The 18,663-nt window shown below is 41.3% G+C and overlaps 5 protein-coding genes across 6 annotated transcripts; 3 read left to right on the forward strand and 2 right to left on the reverse strand.

Moving 5' to 3' along the window:
* Positions 1-4,939: 4,939 nt before the first annotated feature.
* LOC9644022 lies at positions 4,940-5,644 on the forward strand. Its single transcript, XM_002984147.2, has 2 exons — positions 4,940-5,066; positions 5,131-5,644. The coding sequence occupies exons 1-2, from the start codon at positions 4,961-4,963 to the stop codon at positions 5,571-5,573; spliced, it is 549 nt and encodes a 182-aa protein (XP_002984193.1). The 5' UTR covers positions 4,940-4,960; the 3' UTR covers positions 5,574-5,644.
* A 971-nt stretch (positions 5,645-6,615) lies between these two features.
* Positions 6,616-8,589, reverse strand: LOC112351422 (pentatricopeptide repeat-containing protein At4g18520, chloroplastic-like). The gene has a single exon (XM_024689322.1). The coding sequence runs from the start codon at positions 8,587-8,589 to the stop codon at positions 6,616-6,618; it is 1,974 nt and encodes a 657-aa protein (XP_024545090.1).
* A 6,307-nt stretch (positions 8,590-14,896) lies between these two features.
* On the forward strand, positions 14,897-15,537 carry LOC9645054. Its single transcript, XM_002984148.2, has 2 exons — positions 14,897-15,008; positions 15,073-15,537. Exons 1-2 carry the CDS (start codon positions 14,903-14,905, stop codon positions 15,513-15,515), a joined length of 549 nt encoding a protein of 182 aa, XP_002984194.1. The 5' UTR covers positions 14,897-14,902; the 3' UTR covers positions 15,516-15,537.
* Positions 15,538-16,213: 676 nt separating this feature from the next.
* Positions 16,214-17,699, forward strand: LOC9645055 (protein STRICTOSIDINE SYNTHASE-LIKE 3). Its single transcript, XM_002984149.2, has 4 exons — positions 16,214-16,580; positions 16,635-16,907; positions 16,970-17,137; positions 17,206-17,699. The coding sequence occupies exons 1-4, from the start codon at positions 16,237-16,239 to the stop codon at positions 17,591-17,593; spliced, it is 1,173 nt and encodes a 390-aa protein (XP_002984195.1). The 5' UTR covers positions 16,214-16,236; the 3' UTR covers positions 17,594-17,699.
* On the reverse strand, positions 17,646-18,646 carry LOC112351400. 2 transcript variants are annotated; one of them, XM_024689269.1, is made up of 3 exons: positions 18,164-18,646; positions 17,891-18,101; positions 17,646-17,819 (listed from the first exon to the last, which is right to left on the reverse strand). In XM_024689269.1, the coding sequence occupies exons 1-3, from the start codon at positions 18,620-18,622 to the stop codon at positions 17,728-17,730; spliced, it is 762 nt and encodes a 253-aa protein (XP_024545037.1). In that variant the 5' UTR covers positions 18,623-18,646; the 3' UTR covers positions 17,646-17,727. The 2 variants fall into 2 exon arrangements, with proteins under 2 accessions (XP_024545037.1, XP_024545036.1); XM_024689268.1 differs by having other exon boundaries at positions 17,751-18,101.
* Between the last annotated feature and the right edge of the window lie 17 nt (positions 18,647-18,663).

The following is an 18,663-nucleotide window of genomic DNA, read 5'->3' on the forward strand; positions in this document are numbered from 1 at the left end:
CCTCTATATTTAAACCCAAATGGATCGTCTCTCGAGTCATTCCCTTTGGTTGCTTACAGTGGCCTTACGCAAGCCTCATGGGTACTCTCCCCGCCTTTCGCCTTTAGGTGCTCTAGCCATGGGCTTAGAGCGAGGTTCCGTTGAGCCACGACAGGTATCCAAGTAGGTAGTGCCACCCACACTTGGACTGGGAGCATCGGCCAGTCAATCTCCCGAGGGAACTAGAGCTGGCTCTTAAACACTTCACCAAGCTACCCCGCTTGTCAGTCCATGTTCACTCTAGTCTTGGACTTCCCAATGGGCAGCTCATCACCCAACACTGGGTCCGGCCTTCCTGGGCCAAACTGGCCTTTCCTGGCCAAACTGGCTCCACTACAGTCCTCCCCCTTACTATACTTTTGGAGCTCACCAAACCCCCTAGGGTCTGGGAGACGAACGCTTTGGGCTTTCACCCTCTCAGACTCGAACTAGGACTCGGACTCGGACTCGAACTTGGACTCGGACTCAGACTCAGACTCGGACTCGGCCTTGGCCTCGGTCTCGGTCCCGATCTCGGTCTCAGTCTCGGTCTCGGTCCCGGTCTCGGTCTTGGTCTCGGTCTCGACTTCGGACTCCATCTCGGGTCCATCTCGGACTCCATCTCGGGTCCATCTCGGACTCCATCTCGGACTCCATTTCGGGTCCATCTCAGGTCCACCTCGGACTCCACCTTGGGTCCATCTCGGACTCCATCTCGGGTCCATCTCGGACTCCATCTCAGACTCCATTTCGGGTCCATCTCGGGTCCACCTCGGACTCCACCTCGGACTCCATCTCGGACTCCATCTGGGGTCCATCTCGGACTCCATCTCGAGTCCACCTTGGACTCCACCTCGGACTCCATCTCGGGGTCTTTCTAGAACTCCACTTCGGACTCCAACTCGGGTCCATCTCAGACTCCATCTCAGGTCCGCCTCGGACTCCATCTCAGACACTTCCACGTGTCATGTGTTGGTCCTTTCGGGGCCCTTTTCAAAGCCTCGCTTATGGCTCGCTTCGTGCTCATTCCTCGAGCACTTTGTTGGAAGTTCCACTCCCGCTCTCGACCTTTCATGTCGGAGCTTTTAGTCCAAACGTGTTACGCTCGTTTGGCTTTCGCTTCAGCCACTACCACGTGGCGCCCTTCCAGCTCCACTTTGGGGCCTAGGGATTTTGTGTCTCACATCTAAGGCCAATACAATTAATTTTGCACTTTCTCCAAAAACTTTTGATATCTCTATAAGTTAAGTATATAGGGTTATCACGGAAGAAGTGTAACTATGAGTTAAAATAACACATTGATGCTACCAAATGATACTTCAAATTGTCATTAAAGCTATTCTAAACTTTTAAACATTCATGTAAGCTCCTTAATTTAGATTCTTCAAAAAGTCATAGATCTAAGTATTATTTGAACTCAAGAACATTTAACTTTCACTATCTCAAACTATTTACAAGGGGGTATATTTGTTTCTCACAAGCCTTTTCTTTCTCCATAAATCTCCTTTAAACTATTCCCTTTTTTGTTGTTTATAATAGACCATAAAGTTATAGTCATCACAGAGTTCATTATCATATAAAACATTCTACAACTAATACATTCATAGCTCATCCTTCTAAGCTACTTATTCATGGCTGTGCAATATATTCTCTACAAATAACCACTAATAATGTTGAGATAAAACATTCATAAAACCTATATTATATTCTGGTACATGCAACCTTAAAGATTCTTAAGCGTAAGAAATATGCTTAAGAACCAATGTCAAAGTTCTATAATCCATCTTAAGTAATAAAGGTATATATATAGAATTTTAAAAATTCCTACATGACAACTAAATACTTCTTATTTTTAGTTGAGTAACTCTTCTTTGCATCATTAAGAGAATGACTAGCATAAATAAAAAGATACCTATCACACAGAAAGTGATCACCTTACAGAGCATACGGCTAACAACCTCCAGGAAGAAGTTGTGCAGGGAACAAGGGAGTTGATGGCCCAGGCACAACACACCTACAAACTTCTCACAGATCTCACCACCACGGGCTCTGGCCCAACCAACTCCCCAATGGAAAATCTTGAAGCGGTCGTCCCACTGGTACAGGATGGCAATAGATATAGAGGCACCAAGGAGGGGATACCAAAGCTAAATAGGATCCTTGAGAGCGATTCAAGGCTGCATGGGAATCAACAGGAAGTAGACAAAGCATTGGAGGGGATACCAGAGCCAAACAGGATCCTTGAGAGCGATTCAAGGCTGCATGGGAATTAACAGGAAGTAGACGAAGCATTAGAGGCAATGAGGCATAACACCCAAGCTCAATAGTTTTGACCCAGATCTTGAATTGGGAGTTGCTTTGGAAGCTATAGTGATGTGAGCAACTTCTTATATTAATAGTTAGCATTAATTGAAATTTATATTAGAAGCATCCATGCAAAAGATAAAGCCACTAAAGAACTTATGATAGTGCTGAATTAATGTAAAAGTCAAGATCTTTTTCATTTCCTCAAAAGCCCTTTGGCATTTCTAAAACCAAACAAATTTTATATTTTGCCAAAGAAAATTGTATAAGAGAGAAACAATCTAAGAAAATTATGATATAAAATAAATTATAATTGATGTAGCTTTATAATATTTTGATGAGTTAGAAATAGTTTATATCTTTTGAAGATCTAAATACACTTTATCTCTAGCATAAAACCCAAGTACTTTAAAGAGTCCTTCCTAAATTTGTAATTAGGACATTTGAGATGTTTCTAAAGCCACTCAAACACTTGCTTAACCTGATCTATGCCATCATTCATGTGGATCAGCAATTAATCTAAATAACACACATCTAAACTCTCTACAAACCATAAAACACATGATTTACCCAAATCAAATATTTCTTTCATACATTTTGTCATTTTGTTCCTTTTCCTAATGAGATTGCTAGTGAAGGTCTATTTTGATAAAATGTGCATAATCTACACATACACATAGTAATTTAATAGGACCAAATAACTTCAGAAACTAAGCTAAAACCTTCTTAACATTGCTCTCTTATTTCACTTGCATATTATTGTTGTTGACAAATCATGAAAAAACTATTATAAATCTCAAACTCTATGAGATTGTAACACACTTTATTTTGCATTTTTTAATCCAATTTAAAAAGGGGTTTTGTTTTTCACATTTTAATCCAACTTGAAAAAGGGACAACTGTTTGATAAAAGAGCCTTTAATGGCTATTTTACCCCTATTTATCCCCCAAAAATTCAAGGATTTGTGATTACAATTTTCATAGCATCTTAATAATGGTTTGCAAAATTTACACTATGTGCTCTACTTTGATATTTGACATAATATGTTGCAATATGGCTTAACCTTAACACACAAAACCATACCCATACATATGCCACTACACATGTTTGTGCATGGAGGCATAATAATAACTATAATGGTTGTGATTGTGAATGGAGGCACAATAAATTCCAATGCTTGCTAGTTGCTCTTCTAACTATGGAGGAGGACCATCTTCACCCTATAACATCACACTTACAAGATAATCAAAGGATTTGAGGAAAGCTAAAGTAATTTAGGATTATTAAAGATCTATACTTATACAACTAATGTCTAGATTGTGTTGACTTGGCAATTAGTGTAGTTAATTTGGTTATTATTAAATCAGATTAATAATTTTTAATTATTAGATAATTAAAATATTAGATCTAGAGGGGCATCAAACAAGTCATATTAAGTACTCTCCTTTTTTAGCATCCCTTTGACTCTGATATGTAGTAAAAGGTATCCTCTGTAAGAGCATAATTGTAGTAACCTCTTTCAACATTTTAAATCGCAAGACAGGTTGTATTTTCCCTATTTAAAAGAATGTTATATGAAAATGGTTTATACTAATCCAAAGTTAGTGTTACAAATTGTATATAGATATAAAAATGAATTTTTTTAATTTGAAAATGATAAATGATAAAAATGAGATTTGTGTTTTTCCAATATTCCAACTAGTAGTTTATTGCATTTTGTATTTGTGTGATATGCTATAATAGTTTTACTTTATAGTTATATCATTGTTTACTTTTTGCTGATCCCCTGGTCTTGTGCCCAAATTCCACTTGGGACATCCAACAAGTGTTTTCTTGCTTGTGTGAGAGAGTATACATTCATTTTGTCCAACCAGGACTCCTGATGGAGCTTTTATCATTTTTGTGTTTTACACTTAAATGCAGGGACTTTCTTACTTGGCTTCTCCATCCCGTGGCAGTCTGAAATCACGGGCCATGGTGTGGTGGGATCTTGCTATTGTAAATTTCCTGCAGAATTCCTCCACCCCCGTCAGCTCGTGTTATCTATAAATCTATCCAAAGTTCCACTCACCCTCGTCAGCATGTGGTCATTTTCTTCTTTGTGAGTAGGTAATGAAGTTTGGCAAAGGGAAGGTAGAGATTGCTGCTTTTGCAGCTGTGGTTACTCTAAATCTTTCAATGCTCTCAATGAAGCCTCATAAAATATGGGTACAAGGGATCCACTTGATGATGAATCAACTTTCCAGTTCCAAGCAACGAATCAATTTAATTTTGTTTACAGTCCACTTGTACCCGCTTAGGAAGCACGGACATTCCAAGCACCAACCCAGCTTTGCTCTAGAATGCATTATTGCCAAGTTCGCTTTCTTGTCACGAGGCTTAAAAGTACAAATAATTGGAGTGATAACTAGGTTCAAATCCTATACGTGATTCGCCTGGCCAAGGATATCCGAGGAGACTTAATCGAGATTACATTAGATAGAATCAAATATTCAAGATATACTTGTCTCAAAAGTCTTGCGTTGCTTTAGAGGTGGCTTAAAGTTTGGTGATTTGTCGAGTATTTAAAGGCCTAGATGTCCCTCAGATTAATAACTCACACTATCCAAGCAATATTAGAAGATTAAATCGAAGAAAATGGCAAAATCAAGCATAGCATTCATTCTCCCACTTGCATGCCTCCTGCTTGCGAGTGCTGTTCATGTTTCAGCTTTAGACAATGATGTTAGTGGAGACCTCTCTGGTATGGTATATAACCTGGTCTAAACTTTTGTTTGACTCTTTGTCCATGTAAATGTTTTTGCAAGGCACTATGAGATCTCTAAAGACGGTGCTTCCTACAAATGGAACTTCATCAAACATTGGTGTCCCATTGGATCTAGTTGACAAAGTACTTGGAATTGTCACTCAAGTTATAGCTAGTTTAAAGGCCCTCGTCCTCAAAGTTCCCTTGCTATGTGTCATCCTTTATCCAGTGATTATCATCCTTGAGATCATTGTGATCTACATCCCTGGTGGCTACCCTTGCCCGATTATCATTGGCGTCATCTGCAAGTATCTGGGCAATGCCATTCCTGTGTGGACTCCAATCAAGTTCATCAAAGTTGATCTAACGGTTATCTTGAGCCTCACTGCAACTATCAAGCTTCTGCAGAGTGTGATTATCCTTGTTACTCCAAACAGTTGCATTTTCCTTGTGCTGAGTGCAGTGGTTAGTATCCTTAAGTCGGTGCTTGCATTACTCTATTAAGCTGTAATAGCAGACAAAATGCAAAATGTTTAGAATAAACAATCAAATAAAACTATACTAATATTATTGATCATTGGAGTTATTTTAGAGTTGGATTTCAGGAATCTCACACTTTCAGCCTTAAAAACATTAAACTTGAGCGTGCTCTTATTCACGTCCATGGAGCGTGCCGATGTCGATCGACTCCAGCTCTCGCTCCTTAAGCTGCAAGCCCTTCATCACACAGAATTTCCTTGAGCGCCTTTGTTCGATCGAACTGACAATGCCTGTGAGATAGGCATCTGAGGCCGCAGCTGCTCGCCACAAGAAACTCCACTTCTTCAACCTCATGCTGCTCATGGGATTTTCCCAGCACCTCCACCCATCGTCGTTTTCGTCGTCGCTCGCCCACATTGCAATCGCCACTCCTAGAAAAGCGGGAGTCGAACATCCACGTCCATCCACGGACATCCACGTGCCGCCATTAGCAAATTTGCTAATTTATACTTAATTAACACTATACCAAACGTTCACTATCAATTTTAATAATGTACGTATATAATAAAATGAATACTGATCAAATCTCCAGCTCGTCCACCTTGCCGCTGCCGTCCTTTGTAGCTTCACGCGTGTGACTTTTGATGAATATGAATCCGCTCGTAGATGAATATTTGGACCCTTCTTATCCGGCCGCCTCCTGTATAGTCTTGAGCTTATCATGATCCTCCCACAGCCCCGCGCTCCGGTAGATGCTCGCCATCAGAACGTACGCAGCCGAGTCTTTCTCGTCGATCTTCGTCAGTGCCTCGAACGCAATCTACCGGCAGGCCCCGAGGACGCTCCTCCAAACCACAGATCCACCAAGCTGCTGTAGTGATGAATCCCGCAAACAATGCCAGAGTTCGGGTCCATTGCCTGGAAAAACTCCCTGCCTCGTTCAACCAGGCCGCCGTGGCTGCAGGCAGTGATGACCGAGACAAACGTGATCGCGTTTGCTCGCACGCCATCTTCTCGCATCTCGCGAAAGGCTTCGAACACGCGCCCTGTTGGCCGAATCCTGTTATCAGTGCATTTCTCGGACTGCCAGAGATCCAAACAAGTGCTCGGCCGCACTCATAACCCCGCACCTCCCGTAGAAGTTTACCATGCACGTCCCCACAACATGGTCGTCTTCCAGCCCACGCCTGTAAACCTCAGTCTGGATTTTCCTTCCAGCTTCACTGGACCCAACGTTCCCACAGGCCGTAAGTCCCGCTACAAGAGTCCGAGAGTTTGGAGCACAGTCCATGCTCTCCAAGAGTTCCAGCCCGAGCTCACTCTCACCGTTGTTTACATATCCCTGTATCAAACTCGTCCAAACGACAACGTCCCGGCTAGGCATGCGTTTGAAAACTGCTCGAGCTTTGACCATATCTCCATACTTGGCATACATGTCCACCAAGCTGCTCCCGACAAATCTGTGCTCACAGCATCCAAACTTCGCGGCGAGAGAATGAATCTCCATCCCCTTTTCTAGGCTCTGGATTCGCAGTAGCTTTCCATCTTCTCGCGGAACAGGTTGTTCGGACGCTGAAAGGTGGACGCAGATCATGAGCGCAGCAATAAACGCTCTCTCGTCCGGATCGTTCTCCCGAGCCATGCCGAAGACCAGCTCCAAGGCCAGCTTGCTGTCTCCACTTCCAGCAGATCCCTGGATCATTGCGTTCCACGAAACCACGTCTCCGCCAGCCATGCCATCGAAGACCTTGCGAGCTTCCTCTAGCTTCCCATACTTCGCGTACATATCGATCAGTGTGTTCCCCACGAACACATCCTCACAGCACCTGTTGTTTGAAGCTTCACCGTGGATAGCCAGCCCAGTTTCCAAGCTCTTTCTCTTCACGAGTTTCCCGTCGACATCCACCACTTCCTCTCGCATTGCCGAGCTCGCACAGGCGGCAAGCGCAGCAACATACGTTCGAGAGTTTGGACAGCACCCGGATAGCTTCATATCTTCGAAGAACACGAGAGCCAGCTCGCTTTCCCCGTTGTCCACAAAGCCTTGTATCAAGCTCGTCCAGAGCACGACATCACGGCGAGGCATGCTCTCGAAAACCATCCGCGCGTCGACCATGCTCCCACACTTTGAGTACATGTCCACGAGGCTGCTCCCCACGAAAAGATCTCCACAGCAGTGGCTTTTCACAGCTCCATCGTGAACAGCGAGCCCCTTCTCCAGGCTCTTCGTCTTCACCATCTTTCCATCTCCTTGAGTGGCCTCCTCTTTCACTGCTAGATTCGCACAGGCCATGGCAGCAGCAACGAAAGTCCGAGAGTTTGGCGAGCAGTTCATCTTCCCATAGAACTCGAGAGCGACCTCGCTTTCTCCATTCTCTACGTAGCCCAGTATCAAAGCGTTCCAGGAGACCACGTCTCGTCGTGGCATCTCATCGAAGACCGATCGAGCATCGAGCATGCTGCCGCACTTGGAGTACATATCGATCAGCGAGCTCGAGAGGAAAACGTCTTCGCTGCAAGATGGTACTATCTGCTTGGCTTGCAAATGGATGCCTCTGCCGGTCTCGAGACTAGCCTCCTTGACGAGCTTCCCATCGACCAAAACAGCGACCTCCTTCGCCGCGAGGCTGCTCGACGCGGCCATGAAGCTCCTGGAGTTTGGCTTGCAGCCCGACCGCCTGGCTTGCATCCTCTCGAAGAGATCCAGAGCCACATCGCTCTCGCCATTGTAGCCCAGCATCAAAACGTTCCAGGACATCACGTTTGGGTGAAGAATGCTGTCGAACACGCGGCGGGAATCCCTCCATGCTGCCGCATTTTGTGTACATGTCCACCAGCGCATTGACGACATGGATCCCCAGCTGCTTGCTCTCCGCCGCCTGGGCGTGGATCGCCTTGCCCTTGCGCAAACACATACCTTCAGCGCGGACACCAGCGCGGCCGCCTGCTGATCGGGCTGCGCTGCCGAAGGAGCGAATGCTGGTGCGGCGCATCGAATCGCTGCCGTCGCCAAGCCACGGAACAAGCGAACTCTTCCCATCCATCGCAAGAACCCTAAATATTTGCTAGCAACATGGAAATTCAACCAAGGCCATCGATTCAAGAATATCGGACGGTTGGAAATGAATCTGGGACCATTTACATTCACCTCGACGCTAATGTTCTTCATCACTTCATACACCGTGAAGGCAATCCCCACGCCCGGAAAAAAGGTACTCGAGCAAAATCCCCCTGTACAACCCAGCAATGTGCCTCAGCGAGCTCGCAATCCCCATCTCCGATCGCCCTCGAGTTGCATCCTTCTCTTTCCCAAATCGATCGGAAACACCACTGAAAACAGGAGCGATGGCGATCAAACGTAGTCGATCTTAAGACTCTTATCTGTTGAGGGCTACTCCACCGGAGATCAAGCTCGTCACCATCCTGCTCACACTCTAGTCCAAGGAGTCCAACTGGTGGACTAGATAGTCATGGTCCTAAAGGAGATGTACTGTGTTCCGTAAGAACTTCCAAGGCCACATTCTATATTCCAGATCCCGCTACCTTGTGCAGTTTTCTGATCTATCAAATGGTTTGAATAAGAAGCAGCGGCCACGTCTTTCTCCAATTTGCTGCGGTTTTGTTTTTACTCTGCCTTTTTCACAACATCTTGGTTGCAGTGCCCCAGGAATCCATCCGGGATCGTCAACGACACACAGGTTCTTCTCGCTCTCGGAGTGGCATCAACGTGTGGAACGAGACTGTCAATCCAAACGAATGGCCGGGGCTGTCTCGCCTGGACCTCTCTCATAACAACATCTCCTCGCTGAAGGTGGTTGGCTGCAAGAACATGCAGCGCAAGCTTCTCAACTTCTTTGCAAGAGTTCCTGGAAAATCTCTCCAGCCTTGAGAGTTTAGAAATCTTGGATCTCAGTTAGAATATCTTACAGTCCCATAACGACCTTGTTTCCATCAGGTGGAGCTCTCGCACAACGAATTCAGCGGCTCCATTCCATGCCTGGACATTTTGTATAGCAGGTTTAGTGGAGATTTACCCAATATTTGAAGCAAGAACGTCTGTGGAACGTCTCAAACAATTCCAGACCAGGCTTGTGTTTGTGCGCTGCAAGTAACTTTGTCTCTGAACCATAATTTCAATTCTCAATAAATTTTTGAATATATGTTTAGTTTGCATAAGTAATGGATATATCTAAAATATGCTTGAAAATTTTGGTTTATTCTTTAATTTTGTGTTTATAATTTATAAAAATGTATATCATTTAAAAATTTGCTATGTGTTGCATGCAGAAACGCTTATTTTTCTTAATAGTAGTGTTATTCCTTTATTAATCCAATTGATCAAATGGAAGTTTATAATTATAAGCATATTTATAATTTATAAACAAAAAATTAATATTATTGAAAATGGTAAAATAAACATGTTTAATAAGAAATTTTATAAATTATAAATACAAGATTAATCTAAATGTATAACAACCGTTAGATGGTAGAATATCCTAGAATATTCTAGGTATATTCATTAGCAACAGATAAACACCTCCAAGTATATTCTAGCATATTCTACAATCAATGGTGTATATACATTTAGATTAATCATGTGTTTTTTATTTATAGTAAATTTAACTTATATTAAAAAATTAGTTTATGATGTTTTTATACACTTTTAGAGTGCTTTTCCTGCTGGCTTTGCAGGCAATGGTTCAGATATCCTGCAAGGGACCTGTGGTAGCAATATGAAATATTACTTCTCTTTGCTATTCTGTGTTAATCCAAACACCCACACATCTCCATTTTCTTGCCAACCCAGACTGCCTTGAAGCTCATTAACTAACTCACTAAGTGATATTGTAATTTCTATAGAGGTGCTGTTATTCTTAAGGAGAAGTTCAAGTGGAGAGGGCAGGTGATTATGGGGGATATTTCCTTGGACTTTCTCTAATTCTATGATTTTTTAGTTTAGTTAAACAAAGTGGTAGTGAATACATATAGATGCTTGGAAATTCTATTATCTAACAGTTGTTATTCATTTATATTAATTTGGTAATTATAGTTTATATACATGCTTATAATTTATAAACTTTCATAAAAACTTACTAGTATATTCTAGTTTATACTGCCATCTAATGGTTGATATGCAATAAGATTAATAATGGATAATTATTGATCAATTAGATAATACTAAACAGGACTACTATTAAGCAAACCATGCATGCAATGAGTAGCAATTTTTTTTTATAAATACAGTTCCCTATTCTCAATTATAGACCATATATTCTTTCACATTTAAAATGATTTACTATATTAGGTGATATATTAAGTTTTAAGATACATTATATTTTAATCATGTTATAATTGGTACAAAATAGACAGATTCTAAAAACGTTATTTCATTTTTATTAATATTCCAATGCAATACACAACAAATTAGTTTTGTGCATTTAATAAATTCTATTTAACTTTATTGAAATTATTAAAACCTTGAAAACTAATACTCAAAATACATTTTAAAAAATTGAGAAGCTAAAGAAATTAGGTAAAACAAATAATGAGAAAAAAGAAGAATATTAAATAGGTGTTGTAATACTAAGGTTAGGATTAAAATAGAATAAGTGAAGAAGGGATATAAAAATAAAATTCATAGAATATTAATTTAATAACTATAAAATATAATTATTAGTAAATTTATAAGGAAAATTATTACTACCCAGAGCTCAAAAAATACTAAAAATAGTTGTATAAATGTAGACATAGTAACTTTTAAATATTTTTAATATTAAGTTAGGTATTAAAAAAATAAAATGTATGAGTGCATGGAAAATAGAAATGAAATACAAAATATGCATATTTGATTAATCTAAAAACCCTAGCTTAAATACAAGGGTTTGAATTGAAGCCAATCCAATGGTTATTAAAATCCTTCTATACTAATATTAATGTATGCAATTGTATATCATCCCCTTCTTTTGAAAAGATGAAAAGTAATTAAGGTTGTTTGGTTGATGGGGTGGGATTTGGAGAAACATTAGGAAAAGACCCTAGTGTATCTATAGGCAATCTTAATCCTTTTATATGACCACATAGCATAAAATTAAGATCATTCACTTTATACTCTATATGTAGATGATGATAATAGTTGAGTGTTCAATAGATTCTTCTCAAATCATTGGAAGAATATTTATCATATATTGATCCCAGGATTTAACATCAATAACTCATAATAATTAAGAAGGTAAACTCAACTTTGTTAGCAATATTAGATCATCATTATATAAAAATTTATATAGTGAAGCACTAATTAAAAATCTCTACCCCATGATATATGAATACTAAAGAGATAATAAATAATTATCCTAGTCTAAATCATTAAAAGCTTATATGCTTCATGATCACCCCTGTGAAGGTTTAAACTAGCCATTCCACTAAACCATTTGTCATAAACACTTGTGATAGTGTGGTGTATCTTTAATCAAAACATCAAGACATAAAATGACTTAGCCATAAATGCAAAACTATTATACAAAAGAATTTACTTCAGACATAAATGTTAAACCACCACTCAATTGAGGATGAAATATCTAATAATAGTTGCATATGTATTAGCTAAAACACAAAACTTCCACCTAACAAATCAACTAGTTAAAAACAATAATAACATACTCATTGTTAATAGTTGATCGTGGAAAAGGCTTTATTAAATCAAATGCCACAAGTTCAAAAGGATGGAAAATTACAATTAACTTTAACCATAGTTTTCAAATATTTCTACTTAATTGTTTTTACTATTTAGTGGGTTTTGATATAATTTTTAGGTTGTTTATTGCTTAAATAGTTTTATGGTTAATGCTAACACCCTTTTTTGAGATCTTATCTTTTCCTTAGACAACTTTATAATTAATACTAACACCCTTTTTTGAGTTCTTATCTTTTCTTTCCTCTCTTTTTATGTTCTTGACCTTATTATTCTAGCATCAATAAATCTTTTAGATGAGGATTCCATGGCATTAGTAGTTGTTATATTTAATATTTAGTGTCCATAAAGTGTAAAACTAAATTTACCTTTTCTTAACAAAGTTCGTGAAACTAAAAAATTTAAACTGTAAATCTAAAGGTTTTATGATGGGTTTGAGAATCCTATATCACTTACTAATAATTTGTTCTTTTGATATTTACATTCTCAATATTTCCTTTACTTTGTGAAGACTAATTTTAATGATTATGTAGTGCTTTCAATATTTATTCCACACTTTCTTTATATTTACCATGACTCTTCTATTTTAGATAGGTGTATGAAACATTAATGTGTGAATGAGAAGCTAAGCAAATTTTTTTTATTGGTAGGAGATGCAATATAATGTTATTTAATATTTTCATAATTGCATAAACTTGTAATATTTCCCCTCGTGGTGTAAAAGGATGATTAAAGTTGATTGTAATTTCCCATCCTTTTAAGTTTGTGGCATTTAATTTGATGAAGCTTTCTAATGCATCTGCAATTACTATTAAATACTTTTTCCTCAATTGAGTGGTGTTTTAACATTTATATTTAGAGCAGATTTTCTCAGATAATAGTTTTGCATTTATGGCTGAAACATTTTATATCTTGACATCTTAACTAGGAAGTATTCATCACACTTTCACAAATGTTAATCATTCACAAATGAATGGTTTAGTGGAATTACTTATTCAGACTTTTAAGAGGATAATCTTATAAAGTATATGAACTTTTAACATTTAGATTGGGATAGTTGTTTGTTATCTCTCTGGTATGCATATATCACAAGAATGTAAATTCCAATTAGTGCTTATATGATTGTGACTTGATATTGCTATTAGAGTTGAGTTTATTTTCGCAATTGCTATGAATTACAAATACTAGCTTTGTGGAGGACTATCTTCACTCTATTGCACGATACTGAAAAGAGAATCAAAGAATCTAAATAAGAGATGAAAAGCTAAGATAATTTGAGATTATTAAAGACCTATACTTATACAACAATTGATGTCTAGATTGTGTTGACTTGACAGCCTATATTAGTGCAGTTAATCACTCAAATTAAGGATTTTCATTTTTAGCTACTTAAACTTATTACAAAATACTAGATTCTTTCCTTCTAGAGGGGCTTCAAACAAATCATATATATCTACAATTACTCTCCTTTTTATATAGTAAAAAGTATCCTCTACATTGAGCTCAACTAAAAGGAAAATTTTAATTTTCATTAAAGGATGTATGAAAAGTAAATTAATAATTTATTATAAAAAATGAATATTTTTTTTTAATATTCTAACTAGTAGTTTATTGCATTTTGTATTTGTGTGATATGGTATAATAGTTTTAGTTTATGGTTATATCATTGTTTAATTTGGATCCCAAGCTCAACCCCCAGTCCTGTGCTCGAATTCCACTTGGGACATCCCCCCAACAGAGCCTGCCCCGAGCACCCTGCACACCCCGACGCTGGCGGGGAGTCCCTGGTTGGAAGTACGGCCCACAGGTGTCTTGCTTGCTTGTGTGCGAGAGTATACATTCATGTTGTCCAACCAGGACTCCTGATGGAGCTTTTATCTTTTTTGCGATTTTACACTTAGAAGCAGGGACTTTCTTACTTGGCTTCTCCATCCCGTGGCAGTCTGAAATCACGGGCCATGGTGTGCTGGGGATCTTGCTATTGTAAATTTCCTGCAGAATTCCTCCCACTCCCGTCAGCTTGTGGTATCTATAAATCTATGCAAAGTTCCGCTCACCCTCGTCAGCATGTGGTCATTTTCTTCTTTGCGAGTAGGTAATGAAGTTTGGCAAAGGGGAGGTAGAGATTGCTGCTTTTACAGCTGTGGTTTGCGACCTGGTTTGCGATCATCTAACCTGGTGTCTTTTGATTTTTAAAAGGATCTAATTAACTCTAAATATTTCAATGCAAGCCTCATATAATATGGGTACAAGGGATCCACTTGATGATGAATCAACTTTCCAGTTCCAAGTAACGAATCAATTTAATTTTGTTTACAGTCCACTTGTACCCGCTTAGGAAGCACGGACATTCCAAGCACCAACCCAGCTTTGCTCTAGAATGCATTATTGCCAAGTTCGCTTTCTTGTCACGAGGCTTAAAAGTACAAATAATTGGAGTGATAACTAGGTCCAAATCCTATACGTGATTCGGCTGGCCAAGGATATCCGAGGAGACTTAATCGAGATTTACATTTGATGGAATCAAATATTCAAGATATACTTGTCTCAAAAGTCTTGCGTTGCTTTAGAGGTGGCCTAAAGTTTGGTGTGATTTGTCGAGTATTTAAAGGCCTAGATGTCCCTCAGATTAATAACTCACACTATCCAAGTTAAATCGAAGAAAATGGCAAAATCAAGCATAGCATTCATTCTCCCACTTGCATGCCTCCTGCTTGCGAGTGCTGTTCATGTTTCAGCTTTAGACAATGATGTTAGTGGAGACCTCTCTGGTATGGTATATAACCTGGTCTAAACTTTGGTTTGACTCTTTGTCCATGTAAATGTTTTTGCAAGGCACTATGAGATCTCTAAAGACGGTGCTTCCTACAAATGGAACTTCATCAAACATTGGTGTCCCATTGGATCTAGTTGACAAAGTACTTGGAATTGTCACTCAAGTTATAGCTAGTTTAAAGGCCCTCGTCCTCAAAGTTCCCTTGCTGTGTGTCATCCTTTATCCAGTGATTATCATCCTTGAGATCATTGTGATCTACATCCCTGGTGGCTACCCTTGCCCGATTATCATTGGCGTCATCTGCAAGTATCTGGGCAATGCCATTCCTGTGTGGACTCCAATCAAGTTCATCAAAGTTGATCTAACAGTTATCTTGAGCCTCACCACAACTATCACGCTTCTGCAGAGTGTGATTATCCTTGTTACTCCAAACAGTTGCATTTTCCTTGTGCTGCGTGCAGTGGTTAGTATCCTTAAGTCGGTGCTTGCATTACTCTATTAAGCTGTAATAGCGGATAAAATGCAAAATGTGTAGAATAAACAATCAAATAAAACTATACTAATATTATTGAGTAGCGTGTGACTGGCTGATTGTGGCACGTGGATGTCCGATTGTTGCCAGATTGAAAGGTTCTGGTGGTTCGACTGCCCGCTTTTCTATGAGTGGCGATCGCAATGTGGGCGAGCGACGACGATCCACACGAAAACGACGATGGGGTGGAGCTGCTGGGAAAATCCCCATGAGCAGCATGAAGATGAAGAAGTGGAGTTTCTTGTGGCGAGCAGCTGCGGCCTCAGATGCCTATCTCACAGGCATTGTCAGTTCGATCAACGGTTGTTGATCGAACAAAGGCGCTCAAGGAAATTCTGTGTGATGAAGGGCTTGCAGCTTAAGGAGCGAGAGCTGGAGTCGATCGACATCGGCAGAGAGACGCTGGACGTGAATAAGAGCACGCTCAAGTTTAATGTTTTCAAGGCTGAAAGTATTAGCAAATTTGCTAATTTATGCTTAACACTGTATATCAAACGTTCACTATCAATTTGAAACTTAATAATGTATGTATATAATAAAATGAAAAGCTGGGAAATGATGATATGTTGACCAGCTGGTTGATCATACCAGACACATGAGACCAAAGTTGGCGCCAAACACGTGTCGCGCTACCAGCCATCTAAACAAATCCCATGCCATACAAAACTACTAAACTCAAGCACGACCACTAATGACGCCTGGATCATTGGCAGCGGCGCTCTTGGCCTTCCTGGCGGCGCTCTACGCCGCCACTGATCCGCTGCGAATCGGCCCCACTGTCGGCTTCCCCGACTTCCGCGCCATTCATGTGGAGCAGCCCTCGCCCGCGCAGCTAGGTGATTTCCAGGGCGATCCACACAATCGCCTCGCCGCCCGGGCGGAGGTCCGCTTCTCGGGCCAAGTCTGCGGCCCCGAGAGCATCGCCTTCGATCCGCAAGGCCGCGGCCCCTACACTGGCATCTGCGATGGCCGTGTCCTTCGCTGGGATGAGGAGCAACAAGCATGGATCGAATTCGCGGTCACTTCTTCCAATCGGTGAGCTTGGGCGTCTCGAAATCCTCGTCTCGTGATAGCTTGTTCGCTTCTTAGATCTGCGTGCGCGCCCAAGGATCCTCCGCGGCCCAATCTCGCGAACGAGCATATCTGTGGGAGGCCGCTGGGCTTGCGATTCAAGAAGAGCTCGTCCGAGCTCTACATTGCCGATGCTTACAAGGGATTGCTGGTGGTGGGATCGCAAGGGGGTCTTGCCTCTCCGCTCGTCACCGAGGTGGAAGGCCAGCCCCTGCTGTTCACCAACGATCTAGATCTGGACGAGGATGGATGCGTCTACTTCACAGTTACAAGCTCCAAATATCAAAGAAGGTATGAACATAGCGTTTGAATTCACGAAACTTGGGAAAGTTTTCATGGCATTACCTTGCCAGGAACTTCATACTGCCGATTCTCGAGGGAGATGACACTGGCCTTCTGCTCAAGTATGATCCTTCGACAAAGCAAGTGAGCGTTTTGCTTCGTGGGCTTCAGTTTCCAAACGGTGTCTCCATGAGCAAGGATTACTCCTTCCTAGTGTTTGCTGAAACCACCAATGGAAAGTAAGTGTTCGCCATCTCGATCTATCTATCTAGCTCTCTATCCAACTTACAACTTTGCTTTGATCCAGATTGACTCGCTACTGGCTCAAAGGTCCCAAAGCTGGAACTCCAGAGCTCTTCGCTATCCTGCCGGGCCACCCAGACAACGTTAGAACTAACGAAAATGGAGAGTTTTGGGTAGCGATACATGCCTTGAGAAAACCCGTGATGCGTTTCCTGGGGCCCCGTCCAAGGCTGAGAGACTTCCTCGTCAAGCTCCCAATCCCTGCCAAGATGATCACCGGAGGAGGTCCTTACGCTCTGATTCTCAAGTATGATGCCGATGGTAAGCTAATCGACGCCCTCGAGGATCACAAAGGCCAAGTTGCTTCTTATGTGAGCGAAGCCGAAGAGCACGATGGTCACCTCTGGCTGGGGACGGTCCTGTTGAACAAGATCGTTGTTTACAAGCTGTGAGTGATTCCATAGGCAAGGAAAATTTCGGTGCTGCTCACAAAGAAGTTGGATAAGTACAACAAATATTTCCAAACAATTACATTCAAGAAAACGACTCGATTTCACAGACTGGACTGGAAGAACCTTATATCTTTTTAAGCCGACGCCGCTGCATGGCTCATGCCGGACATTAATGGCTCCCTGGCACCCACGGCAGAGGCCGGAGGAACACTAATGGACCTCTTGCCTGACACCGAAAGAACAAGAAAGATATCAGCGTCGAGTAGAAAATCCAGCAGTATTTTAATAAGAACGTACCGAAGAAAGCTACGCACGAGAGGAGCAGCATTGAAACACCTGATAGAAGCAAATCCATACCAAATACGACAGCAAGCGTTACCAGGCCCAAGCGCGGTGCCAGGAGTAGCACTAAAAATGCTAGTACCACGGATATAACACCACTTCCCATCAAAGTCGGCCAAGTCGCGAAGTTCCGGACCTGGGAGGCCATCACAGCCTTGAACACCCCCTAAACGAAGAAGAAAAATAAACAAGAGGTGTTAGTGATCAAAAGAAGAATCAAGCACTTACATGAAGAAGAAACCACATAGCCATGACGACGATGAGCAAGGTGCCGCTGCGTAGAGGATGGATGACCATCAGTAGCCCGACGATCATATAGAGAGCTCCCAGCAACAAGAAAGAGCTAGTCCCAGGTGCTCCACACATGAAGAAGAACTGGATGAGAGCCATAGCACCGCCAAACACGAGCAGCCAAGAGATCAACTTGCCGATAGCCAGCGTGAAGCTCAGGGGGAAGACGATAGCCACCAGGCCAACGAGTACCAAGCCAGCTCCATACACAGCCAAGTTGATCGTAACTTTGTCCAGGTGATCCTCGGAGATGTTTCCAGTGATCGTTCTCATCTGGAAACGCCTGAAGTAGCTCCCGGTGCCTGGCAAAGCAGCGGTGGAGTCCCCTGGAACGTAAGGATCACCTGGTCTTGGTGATGTTGCTGCTGCTGGATGAATTGCATCCTTACTCGCCATCGCTATCGCTTACTCTGAGCACTGCCTTCCTTCCAGCCGAG

This window comes from Selaginella moellendorffii, unplaced genomic scaffold, assembly GCF_000143415.4.
Source record: "Selaginella moellendorffii unplaced genomic scaffold, v1.0 SELMOscaffold_61, whole genome shotgun sequence".
In the NCBI taxonomy this organism is placed as follows: Eukaryota; Viridiplantae; Streptophyta; class Lycopodiopsida; order Selaginellales; family Selaginellaceae; genus Selaginella; species Selaginella moellendorffii.

What these genes read in the sequence shown, in the direction of transcription:
- LOC9644022 (XM_002984147.2), top strand. Translation starts at nt 4,961, where the DNA reads ATGGCAAAATCAAGCATAGCATTCATTCTCCCACTTGCATGCCTCCTG. An exon ending in TGTTAGTGGAGACCTCTCTG is followed by an intron (nt 5,067 to 5,130) that starts GTATGGTATATA and finishes TGTTTTTGCAAG; the next exon opens with GCACTATGAGATCTCTAAAG.
- LOC112351422 (XM_024689322.1), bottom strand. Translation starts at nt 8,589, where the DNA reads ATGGGAAGAGTTCGCTTGTTCCGTGGCTTGGCGACGGCAGCGATTCGA.
- LOC9645054 (XM_002984148.2), top strand. Translation starts at nt 14,903, where the DNA reads ATGGCAAAATCAAGCATAGCATTCATTCTCCCACTTGCATGCCTCCTG. An exon ending in TGTTAGTGGAGACCTCTCTG is followed by an intron (nt 15,009 to 15,072) that starts GTATGGTATATA and finishes TGTTTTTGCAAG; the next exon opens with GCACTATGAGATCTCTAAAG.
- LOC9645055 (XM_002984149.2), top strand. Translation starts at nt 16,237, where the DNA reads ATGACGCCTGGATCATTGGCAGCGGCGCTCTTGGCCTTCCTGGCGGCG. An exon ending in AGCTCCAAATATCAAAGAAG is followed by an intron (nt 16,908 to 16,969) that starts GTATGAACATAG and finishes TTACCTTGCCAG; the next exon opens with GAACTTCATACTGCCGATTC. An exon ending in GCTGAAACCACCAATGGAAA is followed by an intron (nt 17,138 to 17,205) that starts GTAAGTGTTCGC and finishes GCTTTGATCCAG; the next exon opens with ATTGACTCGCTACTGGCTCA.
- LOC112351400 (XM_024689268.1), bottom strand. Translation starts at nt 18,622, where the DNA reads ATGGCGAGTAAGGATGCAATTCATCCAGCAGCAGCAACATCACCAAGA. An exon ending in CTATGTGGTTTCTTCTTCAT is followed by an intron (nt 18,102 to 18,163) that starts GTAAGTGCTTGA and finishes TTCTTCGTTTAG; the next exon opens with GGGGTGTTCAAGGCTGTGAT.